Source organism: Myxocyprinus asiaticus, chromosome 5 (assembly GCF_019703515.2).
Source record: "Myxocyprinus asiaticus isolate MX2 ecotype Aquarium Trade chromosome 5, UBuf_Myxa_2, whole genome shotgun sequence".
In the NCBI taxonomy this organism is placed as follows: Eukaryota; Metazoa; Chordata; class Actinopteri; order Cypriniformes; family Catostomidae; genus Myxocyprinus; species Myxocyprinus asiaticus.
This window is the reverse complement of record NC_059348.1, coordinates 10,150,805-10,176,333: the sequence shown is the minus strand read 5'-3', so window position 1 is coordinate 10,176,333 and position 25,529 is coordinate 10,150,805. Positions and strand designations below refer to the sequence as shown.

General features: G+C 38.1%; 1 protein-coding gene across 8 annotated transcripts in view; it reads right to left on the bottom strand.

The window, feature by feature from the left end:
* Positions 1-25,529, bottom strand: part of LOC127440747 (gastrula zinc finger protein XlCGF57.1-like) — an 86,781-nt gene that overhangs the window by 21,885 nt on the left and 39,367 nt on the right. For 3 of the 8 annotated variants that reach the window (XM_051697571.1, XM_051697569.1, XM_051697573.1), the window contains one exon: positions 8,418-8,558. The exons of 2 other annotated variants lie outside the window; for them this stretch is intronic. In XM_051697571.1, coding sequence (XP_051553531.1) covers positions 8,418-8,541 — 124 coding nt within the window. In that variant the 5' untranslated portion in view covers positions 8,542-8,558. Of the gene's footprint in view, positions 1-8,417; positions 8,559-9,017; positions 9,243-25,529 lie in introns of those variants that run through there. 3 more of the 8 variants (XM_051697570.1, XM_051697572.1, XM_051697574.1) reach the window with 3 other exon arrangements.

Genomic DNA, 25,529 nt, shown 5'->3' with positions numbered 1-25,529 from the left:
AAGCGAGCGGAAGAGTTATCACCCAATTTCCCTGATCCAGCTAGACATTATGTGTCAAAAATTTTAGCTAACTGTTATGACATCTTTCTACATATAGATCAGGTGGGGTTTATTCGGGGCCGCAGCTCTTCTGATAACAATAGGCATCTCATCGATATTATGTGGTCAGTGGCGAATGATCAGACTCCGGTCGCTGCCATCTCACTTGACAATGAAATGCCATTTGATATGGAACAATGGGATTATCTTTTTAAGATTTTGGAAATATACGGGTTTGGGAATACTTTTATTGGATGGATTAAGTTACTTTATAGACACTCGGTAGCGGGATACAAACAAATGGATTAATTTCAGATTATTTTACTCTGGATAGGGGCACCGGGCAGGGTTGCCCTCTTTCCCCATTATTGTTCTGTCTTGCCCTGGAACCATTAGCAGCCACAATAAGAAGGGAAGATGATTTTCCTGGGGTGGTGGCGGGAGGTATGGCGCATAAGCTTTTGCTTTACGCAGATGATATTGTATTATTCGTCTCCAACCCCACTAGATCTTTGCCTTGCTTCCACAGAATGATTCATTCCTTTTCTAAATTCTCAGGATACAGAGTGAATTGGTCTAAATCAGAAGCTTTGGCTCTGACTGCGTACTGCCCAGTAATGGATTTTCAGCCGGGTGCCTTCCAGTGGCCCAAACAGGGTATTAAGTATTTGGGCATTTTATTCCCAGCAAATTTGTCTGATTCAGAGTTAATTTTGACCCCTTAATAAAAAGGTTTGAGCGATGTGTGCAAGTGGGCTTCATTACATTTATCTATGACTGGGAAGGTTAATGTTATTAGAATGAATTGTATTCCAAAATTTAACTACCTGCTACAATCTTTTCCTGTAGATGTCCCCGTCTCTTATTTCATGCAATTTGATAGCATAGCGAAGACATTCATTTGGAATGGTAAGCGTCCTAGAATACATTTTAATAAGTTACATAGGCCGATTGACACAGGTGGGCTAGGCCTCCCCAAGATTTTGTTTTATTATTATGCATTCGGTCTTAGACATTTGGCTCATTGGTCGCTTCCACCTGAGAGAGCCTCCCTGGTTTTGTATTGAACAGGATTCTCTTGCCCCTATTTCGCCATTGCAAAGCCTATCAAACTAATCTGAGAAGTTACACCATGTTATCTCGCATTTGCACTCGGTATGGACAAAAGTGTCCAGTGTGTTCAATTCGGACATTTATTTTAATGTTGCCTCAAGCACATGGCTGAACCCAAAATTATGTATTCCCTGTTAATTCAGAGTCTGGGGGGATGGAGCTTTAACTTCTATCAAGAGATTATGGGAGAAAGATTTAAACTTGGTATTGGAGGAGGGAGTGTGGGCTAGGATTCTAAAATTTTTTATGTCTGCATCTAGAGATGCAAGGGTGCACCTTATTCTGGCGATGCCAATCGGAGGATGGAGACACAACCCATGTTTTTTGGTGGTGTGTTAAGATCCAAGGGTTTTGGTTGAGGGTTCAGAGTTTTGTATGTGATGTCTTGGGCACTCAGGTTTTGTTTGCCTCAGACACTGTATTTTGGGGGATGGGGCGGTCATCAATGTGGGAAATAAATACGGAGGATTGGGTCCTAACCAGTGTTATGGTCGCCAGACAGGTGATTTTGAGGGATTAGAAGGCGGCTGGAGCGCCCCCATTTCAGGAGTGGTGCTCGGAGATGGGGAGGGTGGTGGCTTTAGAAGAAGGGTCATATAGAAGACTGGAGAATTTGGATTTGTTTGTTGGGAAATGTGGTAGATAATTGGCGTTCTTGGAGTGTTCTCGGGGTGGAACAGTGGAGAGAGAGGGGTAGTTATTAATGTGAATTGTTTTATTTTTTTAGTTTTATTTTTGTTTTCTTTTGTATGTGCTCATGTATGACCACAGGGGTGCTAGTGGGTGTTAAAAGTCGATTCTGTGTATTTATGTTTTGCTTTTCTGTGTTTGAATAAAAAGGTTAATCATAAAAAAAAAATTTAAAAAAAAAAAAAGAGACCACTCCAGATGTTTCTTAAATCAGCATCTCTACATGTAGGCAGCCATTCCATTCCAATATCTGTTGAATTCCTGCTTGAATTTGACCCAGGAGTGGCATAAAAATCACCAAACAGCAATGTGATAGAGCATGCCAAGACACATGAAAGCTATGATTGAAAATCAGGGTTATTCCACCAAATATTGATTTATGAACTCTTCCCAAGTTAAAACATTAGTATTGTGTTTATAAGTTAATTAACTTGTTTTCTTTGCATTATTCGAGGTCTTGAAACACGGCATCTTTTTTGTTATTTTGACCAGTTGTCATTTTCTGCAAATAAATGCTCTAAATGACAATACTTTTATTTGGAATTTGGGAGAAATGCTGTCACAGTAGTTTATAGAAAAAAAAATGTTCATTTTACTCAAACACATACCTAATAGTAAATCCAGAGAAACTGATAATTTGGAGAGGTCTCTTAATTTTTTCCAGATCTGTACATACATACATATATATATATATACAGTTGAAGTCAGAAGTTTACATACACCTTAGCCAAATACATTTAAACTCAGTTTTTCACAACTCCTGACATTTAATTATAGAAAACATTCCCTGTCTTTGGTCTGTTAGGATCACTACTTTATTATAAGAATGTGACATGTCAGAATAATAGTAAAGAGAATGATTTATTTCAGCTTTTATTTCTTTCATCACATTCCCAGTGGGTCAGAAGTTTACATACACTTTTTGTTAGTATTTGGTAGCATTGCCTTTAAATTGTTTAACTTGGGTCAAATGTTTTGGGTAGCCTTCCACAAGATTCTCACAATAAGTTGCTGGAATTTTGGTCCATTCCTCCAGACAGAACTGGTGTAACTGAGTCAGGTTTGTAGGCCTCCTTGTCACACATGCTTTTTCAGTTCTGCCCAAAAATTATTTCAGACTGAGGTCAGGGCTTTGTGATGGCCACTCCAATACCTTGACTTTGTTGTCCTTAAGCCATTTTGCCACAACTTTAACTATGCTTGGTAAGGCTGGATGGCGATACACAATATATATTATTTCGGTATCTTCTACGATGTAGGCTAAATGTTCAGTTGTAAGTCAAAGCCACATGTGAGATGGTAAATGAAGCTTGCAACGCGCTTTGTTTAGGGGCAGAAGACTTTTCGGCCGGGGGTTTGTGGCCGGGGTTGCAACAACAGCACGAAGTTCTTCGTACTGCAGTTTATGTTTGCTCCTTAAAAAAAAAAAAAAACACAATGCACTTCAAAAACCAGGGAGAATGTTGCTTACTATGTTCCCTTACCGAAAACATCCTTGTGTCTTCTGAAGTCTTTCAAGTCTTTAGATGATGAGCACAAGTGTAAAACTATGAAGTCCAAGCATTATATTCTCTTAAAAAGAGATCTTGTTTGTAATGTCTTTCATTCATAATTACCATGAAAGTGAAACCATTTTTTTTTTTTTTAAATGTAAGTTGTTAAAAGGTTTTAAATACACTCCTTTATATTTTTATTTATGCCATTTATCTGTTATAATTGACCTTTTTCACAAACTGTGATGACGTATTTCTGCCTTATCAGCGTAAATCTACATTTTTATTATATTATAAATTTAAATATTGAGTGTGAATTCATAACGTTATGCTTTGTGTTATATTACCCTGCAATTAGTTTAAAAAAAATGAATTACCACAGCTGTGAGGGGGTTTCTATTACAGCTGCTGAGAGAGTGACAGTAAATTTGGCATCTTCTCCAATTTTACTGTCTTAATTCAATTTAAAAAACAATTTCCTCTTCTGGAAAGTCATTCAAACATAGTGGATTTTTTCTTTTGGTCTTGGAGCAAATGGGTAAGTGAAAATAACATTTGCTGTGATCTACCATTCACCGCTGTCGAAGTTTACCCTGCAAACGTTTACTTCCACATTCCAAAACCTAGTGTGTGAAAAAGGTCTATAACACAGTACGTTTGAATATCTTCAACGAAAATGATTGTGTCATTTATACAGCGATGGTGCCGATTAATAACAGCTGCGCTAAAATGCGCAAGCTTGTTAATGTGTCGTGGGTGATCGAGTCATAAGTATCCCAATGTTCAGTGGATCAGTACCCAAATTAGAGTTCACGATATACTGATTCATGACATAGGGAGATGATTGAGACGGTTAATTTTGTTCGGCAGCGTGGACCGGCGCTGCGTCTCCATCCGTGCTGCAGGAGAACTTGAGCAAGTGGGGCCGGGTTTGCGCACAGACACAGAGGGAGAGTGGGGGCGGGGTTGCGCGCCGAGTGTGAGAGTGGAGAGATGCAAACACTGGCATGGCTTTACGGATGAAAAAGGTTATGTAACACAACATCAAACTATATTGATATAAATGGTAATGTCTCATCCTATATCTCGTTTGAAAATATATATCAATACATCTTTAAAAGTCGATATGCAGCCCAGCCCTAATGCTTGGGGTAATTGTCCATTTGTAAGACCCATTTGCGACTGATCTTTAACTTCCTGGCTGATGTCTTGAAATGTTGCTTCAATATTTCCACATAATTTTCCTTCCTCATGATGCCATCTATTTTATGAAGTGCACCAGCCCCTCCTGCAGCAAATCACCCCCACGCTTCACGGTTGGGATGGTGTTCTTCGGCTCGCAAGCCTCACCCTTTTCCTCCAAACATAACGATGGTCATTATGGCCAAACAGTTCAATTTTTGTTTCAACAGACCAAAGTAAGATCTTTGTCCCCATGTACACTTGTAAACTGTAGCATGGTTTTTTATGGCGGTTTTGGAGTGGCTTCATCCTTGCCGAGCAGTCTTGCTGAGAGGTTATGTCGATATAGGACTCGTTTTACTGTGGATATAGATACTTGTCTACCTGTTTCCTCCAGCATCTTCACAAGGTCCTTTGCTGTTGTTCTGGGATTGATTTGCACTTTTTGTACCAAACTACATTCATCTCTAGGAGACAGAATGCGTCTCCTTCCTAAGCGGTATGATGGCTGCGTGGTCCCTTGGCGTTTATACTTGCGTACTATTGTTTGTACAGATGAACATGGTACCTTCAGGTGTTTGGCGGGGTTCAAACCGACGACTGTATTACCTCTGGTTGGACGCTAGGTGGTACTATGGGGTAATTTTCATTAAGCAGGGTTAGGGTTAAACCTGCACAAACCAAGACACCTTGATTTCAAACTTTGAACTTTTTTTTTATTTTAAATAAAAATTCTAATGAAACTGGAAAAACACTAAGTGCAATTAAAATGTGTGTTGTTCAACTTTTTGAAAGATGGCTTTACAACATCTCTTTGGAAACTAACCTACTTCATCCATGCATTCTCTACCGGTCGGGTATTTCCTTGTCCAGGAAAATACATCATGTGTGTGAATAAATTCATTTTGTTCCCTCCTTCATGATATATATTAGGGCTGCAACAACTAATTGATAAAATCGATAATGGAAATAATCGACAACAAATTTCATTATCAATTAGTTGGATATTTGCGGTAAGCACGGAGAAGCCCGTGAGAGACGTCACTTCACAGCCAAGTGAAAAATGTGTTGCATTATGAAACTCGTTTGAAAAACAACGGAGACAAGTTGTAGAGGAAAAACACAACCCAAGTTGTCCAGTGCACAAGAGTACATTATAACCACTTCAAAGAAGATCATAATAAGCATACAGTTTAATGTGGAGTGGTTACTGCATCAGGTGCGTTTACAGAGTGATTGTGCTGTTTGATGCGCTGAAGAGTTGTTTCTCTCCAGCGCATCACTTACATTTTACTGCTATTGTCTAATGTTTTATATTGTAACCATGTTATGAATTCAAAATCAGCCGCGTATTTCGCAAAACTGTTTGTTCTTACCACAAGCGAGTCTCTGTTAAATTCTAATGAGCAAGCGAGCACACGCATCCGCGTCAATCAAACTGACTGCAATGGAAAAAGGGAGCGCAATCATTTTGATTAAACTGTCCAACATCATACCACGATTTCAGTTTCAATGTAATCAGTTGTGCAGCTTTCGTGGATATGAGACTGAAGTCTCAGCAGTCAAAGTGTGCCGGTTTTTAAAGTGTTTTCTCCTGCCCATGTAAGCGCATGTAATGCAGTGAGCACTGGGATGAGTCTTTTCAGCATGAAAGTAAATTTGCACAGGGTTTATAGATGATTGTACTATATTAAACTGTATGTAATGCTGAAAATAATGTATAATAATACTAAGGGTCCTGATATTTGAAAGTCCTCCTGCTAGTGCCACTGTTACACTAGTAAATGTATTCAATGGCAAACATTATTTTACTGGATAAACATACACAATTTTTTTTAAAGAATAGTTTAGAAACAGTAATCAGTGAAAATACCATTTTAAAAACTATAATATTAAAATACTTAAATTATGTAATCAGTGACATAGCATATGTATCTAACATAATTATGCATTTTTCAGCTGGGCAGAATTAACATTTCTGTTCTCGTGTCACTATTGCCCTCTGTTGGGCAGATTTTTTTGTCCCACTCCATCCCCGATGGATCATTTTACTCTTTGAGGATGAGCATTTTTTGTTAAGATTCACAAGTTAAGCAACTGTTTTGCATATGTCTTAAGTAATAATAATAATCAATTTTAACTTTTGATGATTCAGGCTTTGTTCAAAGTTTTGTGAAAGTATAGAATCGTGAATTAAGTAACATAAATCAAACCAAATCCTAACGCCCTTTACAATTTCAGTTTTTTGAAAAATCATATTTTAATAAAATACAGGAAATAATTTCATTTTTATCCAATTAATCGTAGAAATAATCGAAGATTAATCGATTATCAAAATAATCGTTAGTTGCAGCCCATATATATTTATAAAAAAAAATAAATAAAAAAAAAAAAAAAAAATCGCAAAGTCCAATTAAATCGGCTGAGGGATCGTGAATATTCTTGCTTTAGTGAATTTGCATTGAAAGAAAATTTAAAAAACGAAAAACTTAAATCAAATACATTTCTAAATTTAAAATTGCACTCCAAATGAAACGAAAAAGCAATTAAAATAATGAAGTGATCAAAAAAACCACACACGTAACCACCTTTCCATTTACCGACAGTATCCGTATAAACATGCAGGTGGAAAATTACTTAAATGAAGACCTAAAAACAATTATAAATGTAAAAATAAATTATAATAAAAGATAATAATCACTGAAATATAAATCATGGTTCGAGGTGAACATGTTTTTGTATTATTTTATGATTTAATCAGATGTACAGGCTATATATAAAGTGATCCTGCAGAGTTGAGCTCAAAATGGAACTGCTCTGTGGAAATAAACCAAACTGAACTCAAAGCACCTCCTGAGCTGAGATGTCGGAGGTCATTTGCAGAGATGATACTGTTCTTGCAAAAAAATAAAAAATCAGAAGAACCTTTTATATGCGTGTTCCACGAGACTGCACGCTTCCGTACAAACAGCGCGTCAGACGTGCGCATAGATGGCTTTTCTGTCATCTGTTCTTAATAATATAATAAAGTGTGTTTCTTCAAGCGCTTGTCTGTTTGCCGCAGGGCAAATTATTTGTAATATTAATAGGAGTTTCCACTGAGATTTCAGCTATTGGTGATCACTCTGACCATCGTCGATCCCCGAGATCATCATCTATCAGCACAACCCTAGGTAGAACTGAAAAAGCGTGCGAGCAAGGAGGCCTACAATCCTGACTCAGTTACACCAGTTCTGTCTGGAGGAATGGGCCAAAATTCCAGCAACTGTGAGAAGCTTGTGGAAGGCTACACAAAATGTTTGACCCTAATTAAACAATTTAAAGGCAATGCTGCCAAATACTAACAAAGTGTATGTAAACTTCTGACCCACTGGGAATATGATGAAAGAAATAAAAGCTGAAATAAATTATTCTCTCTACTATTATTCTGACATTTCACATTTTTAAAATAAAGTAGTGATCCTGGTGTCACATACAAGGTGTATGTAAACATCTGACTTTAACTATACTTTAAAAAAAACCTTCCATCTGAATAAAACCAGAGGTAAGAATTGAGAAAGTAGCCCCCTGTGAGATTGTTATACATTTTCAGATGTTTCAGTACATTTTATTTACTCCCGCCAGTAAATAAACACACAAGACAAGGAGAACATGAATAACCCATCTATAAAGACTCTAAAGTTGTTTGATGCTATTACTCCACCACCGTGTGTAAATACGGTTCCAGCGTTACGGGTTCATTGACGCGCACACACAACAGCACCGCTGCTGAAAAAATCCTAGGGGAAACACTGATAAGGGTGAGTAAATGAAAGCATTATCATTTTTGGGTGAACTATTCATTTAATGCTCCTCAGCAGTCATAAAAATAATAATAAAAAAATCAGAATGGGCACCAACCTCTTTGTTCCTCAGTATCTTCATTCTTCAGTCTGAATGGTTCTGAAATACTGACGTCTTCACTCTCCTCTTTAAACTCCTCTTTAACAAACTCTTCTTTAACAAACTCCATCTTCAGTAGCATGTCAAGCAGATTTCATTCTAAGGGTCAGAGAGAGTGGAAGTTATGAAGATTTGGTGCCAAAAAATAAAAATAAATAAATAAAAATACTAATGTTGCAGGGTTATTTTCATCTATTTCGAGTTTAATTATTAAACAAGAAAACGAAAAAGCATTGTCAAATACAATTTGTGGCGTTTAAATGGAAGGAAATAGTCCCAAAAACCTTAAGGTGGCTTAAATTTTTACGCCTTTTGGCTAAAGATGCGTAAAGGAAGAGTAACATCGATCATGTTAGTAGATCTCAATGTGGGAAACAGCAGACTCCAATCTCATGTTTCCAAACAGTTGAGGTTTAGGCGCGAGTTCAGTTCACATGAATAGGTTGCCAACTGTCACCGTATTTTGCCCGAAATTAAGACGTCTCGTATTTAAACGGTAAAAAGCACCTAACCACCTACACAGCAACACATGACAATAAAAGAAGAGAAAATATTCACCAACTTTACTTGCAGCACCGTCTCTTCTTTTGTTTGTTCAAAAATCTCAGTGGAAACTCCTTAAGCAGAATCCAAAAAACAAAACAAAAAACAAAAAAACAATGTTACCTAGATCTCCATATGCAATACAAGAGTAGAGAGTACCGAGCATTTACGCACAAGTCTCCAAACAGCAAACCATGCAGAAAAACCGTGGCGCAGCTCTGATGATGTCACAACGGGTTCGGAGATTCTTCTTCTTGATCTAATGGCGGATCGCAAACTTAAATAGCCCATTACCGCCACCTTTTATTAGTATAGACCAGAGACATGGGGGATACTACTGATAAACTACCTCCTATATACTACACAACAATTTATTTTTAACATAGCTTACCATATACATGTAAATCCATTTTATATATACCTACATATCTTCTTTCAATCATTCATTTTGATCTTTATGCTTAAAGGGATAGTTCACTCAAAAATAATTTACTCACCCTCATGACATCCCAGATGTGTATGACTTTCTTCTGCAACACATAAAAGATTTTTAGAAGAATATTTCAGCTCTGTTGGTCCTCACAATGCAAGTGAATGGTGACCAGAACTTTGAAAGCCCAAAACGGCAGTATAAAAGTAATCCATAAGACTCCAGTGGTTAAAACCATTTCTTCTTGAGCGATATGGTAGGTGTTGGTGAAAAACAGATCAATATTTAAGTCCCTTTTTTACTGTAAATCTAGACTTTCACTTTCACATTCAGCCACCTACTGGTTGGGGCTTGTCAAAGGTGGAGATTGATAGTAAAAAAAAAAAAAAAATACTTAAATATTGATCTGTTTCTAAACCCAAACCTATCATATCGCTTCTGAAGGTATGGATTTAATCACTGGAGTCATATGGATTCATTTAATGCTGCCTTTATGTCATTTTTGGAGCTTCAAGGTTCTGGTCACCATTCACTTGCATTGTATGGACCTACAGAGCTGAAATATTCTTCAAAAAATAATATTTTGTGTTCTGCTGAAGAAAGAAAGTCATACACATCTGGGATGGCATGAGGGTGAGTAAATGTTGAGAGAATTTTCATTTCTGGGTGAAATTTCCCTTGAAGTTTTCTTTTTATTGTTATATTTTACTGAACATTATTAAATCTATTGTTCTTTTGTTGTGATAAACATTTTATTTCAATTAATTCTCCATTGGCATTTCTATCCCATCAAAGATTGCACTACATATAATCTTTATCCATTACAGTAGCAAAACTAACAACAAACTTGTAAAATATTCTATTTTTATCTGTAATTTTTCACCTGAAAATTGTATAAACGTATGCCATTCCATTTGTGTCTGTATGTCTGATATCTTGATAGCCAATATTTACAATATTATATTTCAAGAATTTGGCTAAAAATGGCCAGGGCTTTAGCAATTAAAACCTGGGGTGGGGGACATGAAATATTTTAGGAAATGAAACATCATTTTAATATTTTTAGGAAATTATACATTATATATAAGAGTTTCAATATAGCTGTGCAAGGAAACAGTAGCCAGCCATCAAAATGACACCTTTAAGACCAAGCAAAAGCCTCCGTCAACCGGTCGGTTTGGCAGTAAACTGAACCAAGTGGTTAACAGTACAGAGCAGGGACCTATTGCTTTCCAGGACTACAGAGCAATGTCAGGTTAATGACTCTAATGTTACTTTTTCTGCTAATGAAAGTAATTATGTTACATCATAACCTTATTTGAAGGGACACACGTAATTTACTTATGTGTTAAAAAGTGACCTTTTTCTGGCCATCAGTTGCATGAGCATGCACACTCCCCTGCGTGCTTTCTCTCCCACACACATATGCAGCATTCAGCAAGAAAAAGTAAAGCAATGTAGACACAAGGATGGTTAAAAAGAAACATGACACGTTAACACATAAACACTCTGTCTCTGTGGCGCAATAAAAACTCTGTGTGAGCAGCCTGCATAGACCCACCCCAACAATGTTACTTGACCAATGGCATTAGTTGGGGGTCGGACTATCTCTTTGTTTGATCAACGGCAGACTGTAATTTCTTAAAGTCATCATTTTACTGTTTAAATGAATAACATGATTGTAGATTATGCCTTATTTATCTTTTAGGCCCCCAGTGCAAGCCAAAGGCGACTGTGGCAAGGAACACAACAATCCATAAAATGATTAAGGTTTATGGAGAAAAATAATCTTGGGGGATACCAAACAACACTACACAATACACACTTGCTTTGCATATTTTAAACACGCCCCAAAGAAGCAGCTTACTACCGTGGTGAGCTGCTTTGAGCATATTTCTTCCACTCCAGTGGACACGTACAGTTACCTTTGCAGGGCAAAATTCTGCGGACGAAGGTGGCATGTGAAACCAGCAAAATACTAGCGGCCAAGCAGCCTCTTTCTAATGCTGCACTTTATACTCTGTGAGAATAAAGTTTCAAAGAAACACACTGCTAAAATTATATCCTTGTCCATTGTGAATATTCAGTGTAGCTGTGCATGAAGCACCACCCATACAGAGGTCACTGCCAAACCAAACTTCCTATTGGTCAAAGTGGCGAATTCATCTGTCAAAGTTCACCAAACTTAAACTCCACACAAAATCCGCACGGGCAAATTTCTTTGTGCAAAGTTAAATGTCACAGCGCATTAACACTGTAAATTCAACTCACACAAGAGACTTGTTCGGGAAGTCAACACTTTCTGCACCATAGTTTAGAGTGAAGTGAAAGTTATTATGATTAAAATAGTTAAAAACATTGTTGATGTGTCAGAGGAGATCTAACATAATTAATGGCAGCATAGAAGTTAAAGCCAAGCTAGCTTATGAATTTACCATTGGCAAATAGAAGAAACTGCTTGAATGTTGGCCTTTTTCAATAAATGGAAATAGTTAATTCAGAGGTATTGGTTATTTGTACCACCTTCCTACATTGTGAACAATCATAATTTGATTAGTTGATTTGCAGCAAATTAATAGCAGTGTTATCCCGTGTTAATTGAAAAAATCCATAGTCCAAGGCACAGAGTCATTTAATCATTCACGCCAGACATATGCAGACATAAAACAAAATATAAAACAACAAGAGCGAACTTTAACGAGACTTTAACAATGAGACAATCCACCGGTGTGAAGCTCAGGGTCAGCAGCTAAGGCCGCGACCCCCCCAAAATTAATTTCATTAATAATTTAAAGTTATAATTGACCCGACTATTTGGTAGTGGAATACTAACATAGTAGAGTGGTTCAACTGAAACCCCACTCATATCTCTCAGTTTGATTTCCGTGAACTCTGGTTCTTACAAATAAGGCTAGGCATAGAAATGCATCTCATTTTCATCTTCAAACTCAGACATGTTTTGTAAGTTCAGCTCTTTGGTTTGTGTTTTGTTCTCTGTTATATATCTCTATGGAGTTCAGTTGGAGCAACAACAAAGCGAGTTCTTGCTGGAACGACTGAGCGGGGCTGTTTGAACTGCTGCTCTCATGAACCCGGACAGGAGCACAATGGTTAGTCAAGATTTTCACTAAATAATAAATCTGTTTTCAGTTTGTTACTCACCAAACCACAATGTACTCTAAAGTTGAGTGCACAGCCATTGTACAATCACCCAGAGATTCTTTTAAGGGGCTTTACACTCACCAATGCTATCTTGCCCATAATCCAGCATGGAGAGGATTGACGGACTGGTGCGAGAGAGAGCTCAAGATATGCCTTTTATTTTCTTTAAAATAATTTATTTTATGCTGGTTGAATATTATTTTTCATTTTGACAAATACAGAAAAGCTAAATCATACAGATAAATATGACACATTGGCGCCCTTCAACCTGATGGCGCACTAGCCTAAGCCTAGAACGGCCCTGTTATACATATATATACCATATACAGTATATATTTACTGTGTGTGTGTATATATATATATATATATATATATATATATATATATATATATATATATATATATATATATATATATATATACTGTGTGGATATATGTATATATATATATATATATATATATATATATATATATATATATACAGTCATGGGAAAAAGAAAGTACACCCTCCTTGAATTCTATGCTTTTACGTATCAGGACATAATAAAAATCATCTGGTCCTTAGCAGGTCTTAAAATTAGGTAAATACAACATCAGATGAACAACAACACATGACATATTACACTGTGTCATGATTTGTTTAACAAAAATAAAGCCAAAATGGAGAAGACATGTGTGAAAAACTAAGTACACCTTATGATTCAATAGCTTGTAGAACGACTTTTAGCAGAAATAATTCAAGTAATCGTTTTCTGTATGACTTTATCAGTCTCTCACATCCTTGTGGAGGAATTTTGGCCCACTCTTCTTTACAACGTTGCTTAAGTTCATTGAGGTTAGCAGGCATTTGTTTATGCACAGCCCTCTTAAGGTCCCGCCACAGCATTTCAATTGGGTTGAGGTCTGGACCATTGCAACAAATTGATTCTTTTCTTTTTCAGCCATTCTGTTGTAGATTTGCTGGTGTGCTTGGGATCATTGTCCTGTTGCATGACCCAATTTCAGCCAAGCTTTAGCTGTCAGACAGATGGCCTCACATTTGACTCTAGAATACTTTGGTATACAGAGGAGTTCATGGTCGTCTCAATAACTGCAAAGTGCTTAGGTGCTGTGGCTGCAAAACAAGCCCAAATCATCACCACTCCACCACCGTGCTTGACAGTTGGTATGTGTTTGTGCTGATATGCTGTGTTTGGTTTTCCCCAAATGTGGCGCTGTGCATTATGGCCAAACATCTCCACTTTGGTCTCAGCTGTCCAAAGGACATTGTTCCAGAATTCTTGTGGTTTGCAACTTTGCAAATCTAAGCCGTGCTGCCATGTTCTTTTTAGAGAGAAGAGGCTTTCTCCTGGAAACACTTCCAAACAAACTATACTTGTTCAGTCTTTTTCTAATTGTACTGTCATGAACTTTAAAATTTAACATGCTAACTGAGGCCTTTAGAGTCTGAGATGTAACTCTTCGGTTTTTTGCAATTTCTCTGAGCATTGCACTTTCTGACCTTGATATATATATATATGTGTGATACATACAGTTGAAGTCAGAAGTTTACATACACTTTAGCCAAATACATTTAAACTCAGTTTTTCACATTTCCTAACATTTAAATGTAGAAAACATTCTGTGTCTTAGGTCAGTTAGGATCACTATTTTAAGAATGTGAAATATCAGAATAATAGTAGAGAGAATTATTTATTTCAGCTTTTATTTCTTTCATCACATTCCTAGTGGGTCAGAAGTTTACATACACTTTGTTAGTATTTGGTAGCATTGCCTTTAAATTGTTTGGGTCAAACTTTTTGGGTAGCCTTCCACAAGCTTCTCACAATAAATTGCTGGAATTTTGGCCCATTCCTCCAGACAGAACTGGTGAAACTGAGTCAGGTTTGTAGACCTCCTTGCTCGCACATGCTTTTTCAGTTCTGCCCACACATTTTCTATTGGACTGAGGTCAGGGCTTTGTGATGGCCACAACTTTGGAGGTATGCTTGGGGTCATTGTCCATTTGGAAGACCCATTTGCGACCAAGCTTTAACTTCCTGGCTGATGTCTTGAGCTGTTGCTTCAATATATCCACATAATTTTCCTTTCTCATGATGCCATCGATTTTGTGAAGTGCACCAGCCCCTCAGGCAGCAAAGCACCCCCACAACATGATGCTGCCACTACCATGCTTCATGGTTGGGATGGTGTTCTTCGCCTTGCAAGTCTCAACCTTTTTCCTCCAAACATAATGATAGTCATTATGGCCAAACAGTTAAATATTTTTTTCATTAGACCAGAGGACATTTCTCCAAAAAGTAAATCTTTGTCCTCATGTGCACTTTCAAACTGTAGTCTGGCTTTTTATGGCAGTTTTGGAGCAATGGTTTCTTCCTTGCTGAGCAGCCTTTCAGGTTATGTCGATATAGGACTCGTTTTACTGTGGATATAGATACTTGTCTACCTGTTTCCTCCAGCATCTTCACAAGGTCCTTTGCTGTTGTTCTGAGATTGATTTGCACTTTTCGCACCAAACTACGTTCATCTCTAGGAGACAGAATGCGTCTCCTTCCTGAGCGGTATGATGGCTGTGTGGTCCCATAGTGTTTATACTTGCGTACTATTGTTTGTGCAGATGAACGTGGTACCTTCAGGCATTTGGAAATTATTCCCAGGGATGAACCAGACTTGTGGAGGTCCACAATTATTTTCCTGAGGTCTTGGCTGATTTTTTAAAAATTATTTTCCCATGATGTCAAGCAAAGAGGCACTGAGTTTGAAGGTAGGCCTTAAATTACATCCACAGATACACCTCCAATTCAGTACACCACCTATCAGAAGCGAATTGGCAAATTGTCTAAAGGTTTGACGTCATTTTCTGGAATTTTCCCAAGGAAAAATCTCACATGCATTTATTTATTTATTAAGAGGACCCAACAGAAAAAAAATGTGCAACATTTTTATATTACAACTATAATAGCACCATGTTTTTTTTTTTATATAATAATAACAACAACAACAGCAGCAATAAAACTGATAATAATAATAGGCAAAATTAATTGAAAACGTCTGTTCAGAACATGAACTTATGATAAGGGAGTCTACCAACTTTGCATAAATGTAATCTTCATTATAAACTACAGTTTTAAAAGGTTTAGATGTTTAATAGGCTAAAGGAAAATGGTTTGCTGGAATAATTATACATTCTCAGGAAAGTAAAAAACAGTAATAGTTGCGATTACAATGTCTATCGCAAATGGCATCAGAATTATTAAAAATGTCTTTGGACAAGAAGATTATAGCAGCTGCCTAATGAAATATCTGCTGAAAGAGTGCTACTTTTAATGTTTTACCGTTAGCAGCGCATCTGGCAGCAAATGACAAGCACATCTCATCAACACACATTGTCACCCGACACAAAGCAATTTTAGACATGTTTCTTGTGAAGATTGTATTTTACAGTTAATAAAATAATTTCCACAGAGCTATAATTACGTAGATGATGATTCATAGCAAAATTAATTTAAATAGTAAATGTTGATATAATTAAGGTAATTTTAAACAAATGGATCTTGTTTATAGCAGCTGGCAACATACGGTGAAACACGCCTGAGCATCAGGCTGGAAAACGACAGTTTTACGAGACTAATGAGAATAGCCAACAGAGAATTAAATTAAACTGATTTATTTCCAACATGCACTCTTATAAAGGCTCTTCGATTTAATTAATTTAAAGTAATAGTATGTCTTTGGCAGTTTGCAGGATTTGTCTTTCACTACGCGAGTTTGTCTCAGTTTCTTATAGTGTTAACCCTAAAGTACACAGCAAGTATTTATGTCTGCATCCAGGGGCGGACTGGCCATAGGGAGAACCGGAACATTTCCCAGTGGGCCGACGGCAAAACGTGGCCGAACGGGCCGCGACTTGCTAAAGAGGGCTGCAAAACGGCGCCGCGATATGCCGAAGGGGGCCGTGATATAAAGAAAAGGACAAGAAAACAAGATAAAGAAAACAAACCCCCACCCACTCAAAAATTCTGTGCGGGTTTGTAAAATCCTGGGCCGATTTCTCTTCTCAGTCCGCCCCTGGCTGCATCAGAAACCAGGAAAATGCTGCCTTCAGAGTCAGTTTACGGAGGTAGGAAGGGATCAAGGCACCTCTAAATCCAATGTTCACATCTCATCCGGTCTACGGAGATAACTTCATCTGATCTATTTTTTTAAGGCAGCACAGATGTATCCTTCACTGCCTATGAAATCCTACAATCCTGTGCGCACGGATCCACAGCAGTTGAGCTGAAGGAAAAAAAAAAGCAGGCCGAAGAGGAAGTTGATAGCCAATTTGTATATAAATGTAAGTTTTTCTCCAATTTTTCCAAGTTTGATTCCATTTCTAGCAAGAAATTAGTAATGTAGTTATTAAATATATACTTGGTTATCACCAGAATTCTCTTGATTTTGTTCTAGATTATAAGACCACTGTGATTCGGTTGGACTGAATGAAGCAGATGCGTTACCTTTAGTGGACACCAGATGGTGTTAATCATTTGCCGGTAACCTTGCAATGATGTCACCTTACACTGTCTCAGTAGCCTGTCCAAAACCAGTTTCTGGAGGTACCTTCATACGCATCACTGTCTGTTGAGTCATTGCCTAATAGGGCAGCGTGGCAACAAGACAGCTACCTTTGGTTTCGGATGCATGCCTCTGTTACACACATCTCACCTGAGCGAAATCACCCCCCCCCCCAGAGTGAATTGTCATGTGATCCTTAAGGTTTCTCTCCAGTGTGAATTCTTGTGCGCCTTATAAGGTTTCCTTTTGATAAGAAACTTTTTCCACACTGAGGACATGTAAAAGGCTTCTATCCACTGTGAATTCTTTTGTGAATTGTGAGGCTTCTTTTATGTCTGAAACTCCTTCCACACCGAAGACACGTGAACGGCTTTTCTCCTGTATGAATTCTTGTGTGTATTTTAAGGTCTCCTTTTTGTCTGAAACTCTTTCCACACTGAAGGCATGTGTAAGGCTTCTCTCCAATGTGAACTCTCATGTGCCTTTTAAGACTTCTTCTGTGTGCGAAACACTTGCCACACTGAAGGCATGTGAAAGGCTTTTCTCCAGTATGAATTCTTGTATGGATTTTAAGGCTTGCTTTTTGTGTGAAACTGTTTCCACACTGAAGGCATGTGAAAGGCTTCTCTCCTGTGTGAAATCTCATGTGCCTTTCAAGACTCCACACTGAAGACACGTGAACGGCTTTTCTCCAGTATGTATTCTTGTGTGTATTTTCAGGTCTCCTTTTTGCGTGAAACTCTTCTGATGCAAACTAAACCTAACAGACTGTAAGGAGACTAGTGCTGCAACAACTAATTGATAAAGTCGATAATTATCGATAATGAAAATCATTGACAATGAATTTCATTATCGATTAGTTGGAAAATTGCAGCGAGCACAGAGAAGTTCCGTCAGTGACGTCACTTTACAGCTAAGTGTAACAATGTGTTGCATGATGAAACTGGTTTGAAAATTGACGAGGACAAGTTGAAGCCAAAAAAAACAAAACAAAAAAAAAACACAACCCAAATTGTCCAGTGCAAAAGAGCCCTTTGTAAACACGTCAAAGAAGATAATAATAAGCATACAGTTTATTGTGGAGCGGTTGCTGCCTCAAGTGAGTTGACAAATTGATTGTGCTGTTTAATGTATACACTTCAGAGTTGTTTCTCTCCAGTGCAATGTACTGCTATTTTCTATGTTTTATAATGTATTCAATTTATGAATTCAAAATCAGGCACGTATTTCCATCCCGCTAAAGTATTTGTCTTTACCACAAACAAGTCTCTTTTAAACTTCACTAAGCAAGTGAGCGCACGCATCCATGTCCATCACACCAATCGCAATGGAGAAAGGGAGCGCAATCAATTTGATGAAACTGTGCTTTGTGAATTAGTAACCTTGCAACATCATACCTCGATTTCAGTTTCAGTGAAATCAATTTAGCAGCTTTCATGGATATCACACTGATGTCTCAGAGGTCCAAGTGTTAATAACAAGACTTCGCAAGGGGCCTAGAGACAAACCGGCAATTTTGCAATCAAGAGCCCTCCAGGGTATTTCACCTGCAAATCTGTGTGTCTCATGCACCCCATGACAAGTGGTGGAGAATGTAACAAAGTATCCAAAATTTTACAACAATCTCACCTAATTCTCACTGGGGGGCTAATTTTCTAAATTCTTGCCTCTAGTTTTATTCAGATGGAATGAAGTTTACATTACAGCCTACATTATGGCCACTCTTCAGTCTCTTGTTTCCCAGCAAGATGTGAAGCAGTCATGAGCTAACAACAGATTTTTATTGTTTTTCTTGGCAAATACTTAAACAGGTGGTTAAAAATATATTTCATCCAAAAAATTAAATGTCTGTCATCATTACTCACCCTCAAGCCTGTATGAATTTCTCTCTTCCGTGAAATACAAAAGATGTTAGGCAAAATGTTAATCTGTCACCAGTGCATAGTTTTTTTTTCTACAATGAAAGTGTATGATGAATGAAAATAACATTCTGCCTAATATCTCCTTTTGAGTTAAAATGAAGAAAAAAGTCATACAGGTTTGCAACAAGAAACCTCATTTATGAGTGAACTATCCCTTTAAGAGTACAAGACAATACTCAGCACAACAACTATGGTAGTTTCTAAATGTTTATATTTTGTATATGTAGTTTTACGTGTTATTGGTACAGTTTTTATTAGAAGAATGCCATAGTTTGTTTTATAGATGCTTGTTTTTATCAGTGGTTACCATGGTCTTGTTACAAACTGTTAAATTTTTTTACATTTGAATAAGGGTATATTCAAATAATAATAATAATAATAATAATAATAATAATAATAAATATAGCTGCAAGCAGCAAATATGGGGCCAAGCACTGAAATGGCAAGCATTGCACCACACTAATACGGGCACAAAGAGCACAACAAACCAACACCACTTCACAAGTTGTCCAAGGGCAGAATCGAACCAGTACCTTTCTGCTTCCCATTTCTGCACACTATCAACTGAAACACACAGCCACAAGACTGACAGCCACTAAAAGGGACATACCAAGCTGAGAGTCAGCACAGCGGTCATTCTAATCAAATTTGTATTGACGTAACTTTTCAACAGACATGAAAATCTAAATTCTGTTCAGTAATTTCTGTGCAGCTTGGACAAAAGATAATCTGAGACATTTTTTGCAGGATGAGTGAAAAACGCCTCAATCCAACATGGCAGCCACTGTAGCAAATGGAGTTCTAATGTAAGTGGTCCATTAAAACCACCATTAGGAGAATAATCAGAGGAAGTTTTTTTTTCTTTCTAAAGAAAACCGTTAAAAATTTAGAAGCAAAAGAAAAGTGAAATTTTGGCTGGTAGTGGCACTGTTTCATTGTGTACGCATCATAGTGCTGCCTTAAACTCCCATCGGGGAGAAAGAGGAAGAATAATAAGAATAACTGGAAGCAGAAATGCTCGGTGATGAGCACAACATTTTTGAGTTTGCCATTCACAAAAATTATTGCCCAATATGAATCATGCCTGAAAATCAAAACTCAGAACTACGCCAGAATCTATGAAGCAATTTGGTCTCCTCTTCAAATTTTTCAACAGGTCAGATGTAAAAGCTTTTACACATTTGGATACCCAAGCTCGCTATCACTAGTATTTGAGCCACTGGCATAGCTTACCCCAAGGCATCTAACCCACACCTACTAGTATTTTGGGGAATTTGCTTAATATATCCATTTTGTCAATTTCCCAACATGCAACAACTGACAAATATAAGAAAAAAAAAATCTTTAGAGCAAATTTAGATCTTGTTATTTCTGCTAACTTCATACAGTACAGTCAGCAAAATATAAAAGACAATAGTACAGATAGACCGATATTGATTTTTTTTTTTACAATCGATAGGATACAGATTATTTGTATGTTGTTATATCATAACCGATATGCAGAACTGATTTTTAATTTATTTTATTTTATTTCATCTTTATATTTAAAAAGTTAAATAGAGCTTGCATTCAAGTAGGAAAAATCTCACATGAATTTATTTATTAAGAATTAAAAATTTGCTAAATTTTTATATTACAACTATAATAACACCATGTTTTTTTATATAATAATAATAACAGCAGCAGCAGCAACATTGATAATAATAATAGGCTAAATGGATTGAAAACATCTGATGTTTTCAGCCGGAGAACAAAAATAAACGACAAGGGAGTCTATCAACTTTGCATAAATGTAATCTTCCATTATAAACTACAGTTTTAAAAGGTTTTTAATAGGCTAAAGGCAAATGGTTTGCTGGAATAAGTATACATTCTCAAGAAAGTGAAAAACATTAATAGTTGTGATTACAGAGTCTCCCGAATGGCATCAGAATTATTAAAAATGTCTTTGGACTAGAAGATTATAGCAGCTGCCTAATGAAATACATGCTTATCAACACTCATTGTCACCCGACACAAAGCAATTTTAGACATGTTTCTTGTGTTTATTGTGAAGAGTATTTTACCCCATGAATTTCTATGTGTTTACACAAAACTTATACTCAAACGGTGCTGCAGAGATAATAAATTAATTTCCACAGAGCTATAATTATGTAGATGTTGATTCATAGCAAAATTAATTTAAATAGTAATTGTTGATATAATTAAGATAATTTTAAACAAATGGATCTTGTTTATAGCAGCTGGCAACATACGGTGGAACACACCTGAACATCAGCCTGGAAAATGGCAATTTTACGAGACTAATGAGAATAGCCAACAGAGAATTAAATTAAACTGATTTATTTCCAACATGCACTCATCCAAGGCTTTTCGATTTAATAAAAAAAAATTCTCCCCTTTTCTCCCCAATTTGGAATGCCCAATTCCCAATGCTCCTCATGGTGGCGTAGTAACTCGCCTCAATCCAGGTGGTAGAGGACGAATCTCAGTTGCCTCCGCGTCTGAGACTGTCAATCCGTGCATCTTATCACGTTGCTTGTTGAGCGCGTTACCGCGGAGACGTAGTGCATGTGGAGGCTCACGCTATTCTCCACGGCATCCACCGAGAGCGAGAACCACACATTATAGTAACCACGAGGAGGTTACCCCATGTGACTATACCCTCCCTAGCAACCGGGCCAATTTGGTTGCTTAGGAGACCTGGCTGGAGTCACTCAGCACGCCCTGGATTCGAACTCATGACTCCAGGGGTGGTAGTCAGCGTCAATACTCGCTGAGCTACTCAGGCCCCCCCGATTTAATTAAAGTAATAGTACATCTTTGGCAGTTTGCAGGATTTGTCTTTCACTATGAGAGTTCATCTCAGTTACTTATAATGTTAACCCTAAACTACACCAAGCATTTATGGCTGCATCCGAAACCAGGAAAATGCTGCCTTTGGAGTCAGTTTACGGAGGTAGGAAGGGATCAAGGCACCTCTGAATCCAATGTTTGCATCACATCCAGTCTACGGAGATACCTTCATCTGATCTATTTTTTAAGGCAGCACAGATGTATCCTTTGCTGCCTATGGAATCGCACAATCCTGTGCGCTCAGATCCATGGCAGTTGAGCTGAAGAAAAAAAAATGCCGGCCAAAGAGGCAGTTGGTAGCCAATTTGTGTATAAATGTACATTTTTCTTTTTCCAACTTTTGATTCAATTTATAGTAAGAAATTAGTATTGTAGTTATTAAATATTCACTTGGTTATCGCCAAAACTCTCTTGATTTTGTTCTAGATTATAAGACCATTGTGGTTCGGTTGGACTGAATGAAGCAAACTATCTTTAGTGGACACCAGATGGCGTTAATCATTTGCTGGTACCCTTGCAACAATGTGACATTATGCTGTCTCAGTAGCCTGTCCAAAACCAGTTTCTGGAGGTACATTCATACGCAAACACTGTCTGCTTGACTGATTGGGCAGTGACAGCAACAGTTTCGGAAGCAGCCTTACACACATCTCACTTGAGCATGAGTGGCTGATACGCTGGATAAAGCAAATTAATTCAAGCAACACACAGCAAAAGCTTCCCTTTGAACGTTTCCTCCAATGCACTGCTGTAATAGCGGTCTTGCGTGTAATTTCTGAAACACCCACCAGATGGTGCCAGTTATCGTGATCTGATATTACATCAACAAAATCCGATTAAAGAAAATGCTTGAATATCAGAAAAAATATCAGACAAAACTATCATCGGTCGATCTTTACACAATAGTATACTAAACCTTGAGAAATCAATTACATTAATGTTCCTTATTCAATCATAAACTGCAATACAACCAAGCCTATTTAAGGCAACTCAGGTCACTTGGTATGCCTTGTTTGTAACGCTTCCAGGCAGATAAACTCAGCAAAAAAAAATGTCCCTTTTTCAGGACACTGTATTTTAAAGATAATTTTGTAAAAATCCAAATAACATTACAGATTTTTATTGTAAAGGGTTTAAACAATGTTTTCCATGCTTGTTCAATGAACCATAAACAATTAATGAACATGCACCTGTGGAATGGTCGTTAAGACATTAACAGCTTACAGACGGTAGGCTATTAAGGTCACAGTTATAAAAACTTAGGACACTAAAGAGACCTTCTACTGACTCTGAAAAACACCAAAAGAAAGATGCCCAGGGTCCCTGCTCATCTGCGTGAACGTGCCTTAGGCATGCTGCATGGAGGCATGAGGACTGCAGATGTGGCCAGGGCAATAAATTGCAATGTCCATACTGTGAAACGCCTAAGACAGCACTACAGGGAGACAGGAAGGACAGCTGATCATCCTCGCAGTGGCAGACCACGTGTAACAACACCTGCACAGGATCGGTACATCCGAATATCACACCTGCAGGACAGGAACAGGATGGCAACAACAACTGCCCGAGTTACACTAGGAACACACAATCCCTCCATCAGTGCTCAGACTGTCCGCAATAGGCTGAGAGAGGCTGGACTGAGGGCTTGTTGGCCTGTTGTAAGGCAGGTCTTTACCAGACATCACCGGCAACAATGTTGCCTATGGGCACAAACCCACCTTCGCTGGACCAGACAGGACTGGCAGAAAGTGCTCTTCACTGACAAGTCATGGTTTTGTCTCACCAGGGCTGATGGTCGGACTCGCGTTTATTGTCAAAGGAATGAGCGTTACACTGAGGGATGTACTCTAGAGCGGGATCGATTTGGAGGTGGAGGGTCCGTCATGGTCTGGGGCTGTGTGTCACAGCATCATCGGACTGAGCTTGTTGTCATAGCAGGCAATCTCAACGCTGTGCGTTACAGGGAAGACATCCTCCTCCCTCATGTGGTAGCCTTCCTGCAGGCTCATCCTGACATGACCCGCCAGCATGACAATGCCACCAGCCATACTGCTCGTTCTGTGCATGATTTTCTGCAAGACAGGAATGTCAGTGTTCTGCCATAGGCAGCGAAGAGCCCGGATCTCAATTCCATTGAGAACGTCTGGGACCTGTTGGATCGGAGACTGAGGGCTAGGGCCATTCCCCCCAGAAATGTCTGGGAAATTGCAAGTGCCTTGGTGGAAGGGTGGGGTAACATCTCACAGCAAGAACTGGCTAATCTGGTGCAGTCCATGAGGAAGAGATGCACTGCAGTACTTAATGCAGCTGGTGGCCACACCAGATACTGACTGTTACTTTTGATTTTGACCCCCCCTTTGTTCAGGGACACATTATTTAATTTCTGTTAGTCACATGTCTGTGGAACTTGTTCAGTTTATGTCTTAGTAGTTGACTCTTTTATGTTCATACAAATATTTACACATGGTAAGTTTGCTGAAAATAAAAGCAGTTGAAAGTGAGAGGATGTTTCTGAGTTGATATTCTCTTCATGCAAGTACAACCCCAATCTACTTGAATGGGGAATGGTATACATCCCCCACCATTTTTCCAAGGCTGATTTTTAGTCCCAGTCCAGCCCAGCCCTTCTGCAGAGTGAATTCTCATGTGAACCTTAAGGTTTCTCTTCAGTGTGAATACCAATGTGACTTGTGAGGCTTCTTTTATGTCTGAAACTCTTCTCACACTGAAGACATGTGAAAGGCCTGTCTTCAGTGTGGATTCTCATGTGAACCTTAAGGGCATTTTTGCTTATAAAACTCCTTCCACACTGAAGACACGTGAACGGCTTTTCTCCAGTATGTATTCTTGTGTGTATTTTCAGGTCTCCTTTTTGCGTGAAACTCTTTCCACACTGAAGGCATGTGTGAGGCTTCTCTCCAATGTGAAATCTCATGTGCCTTTTAAGACTTCTTTTGTATGTGAAACACTTGCCACACTGAAGGCATGTGAAAGTCTTTTCTCCAGAGTGAATTCCAATGTGATCCTTCAGGGCTGTTGCGTCTATGAAACTCCTTCCACACTGATGGCATTTAAACAGCTTTTCTCCAGTATGAATTCTTGTGTGGATTTTAAGGCTTGCTTTTTGTGTGAAACTCTTTCCACAATGAAGGCATGTGAAAGGCTTCTCTCCAGTGTGAGTTCTCATGTGATCCTTAAGGGCTGTTGCATCTCTGCAACTCCTTCCACAATGATGGCATTTAAACGGCTTTTCTCCAGTATGAATTCTTGTGTGGATTTTAAGGCTTCTTTTTTGTTTATAGCTGTTGCCACACTGGAGGCATGTAAAAGGCTTCTCTCCAGAATGACTTCTCATGTGGTAATTAAGGTTTCCTTTATGTCTGAAACTTCTTCCACACTGAGGGCAGATTAATTTTTTTTTTGTTTTTGTTCTTTTTTGTGAGAATTTATTTTCAGTCTGTGAGCAACTAAACGATTTTTCTCCAGTTACGAAATTAGCAGGTTCCTGATGCTGATGTTTCTCCTCCACTTCATTCAGTGCTTCACTTTCCTCTTTCAGCTTCAACAAGTCTAAAAAGAAAATATTAAATAGTCAAAAAC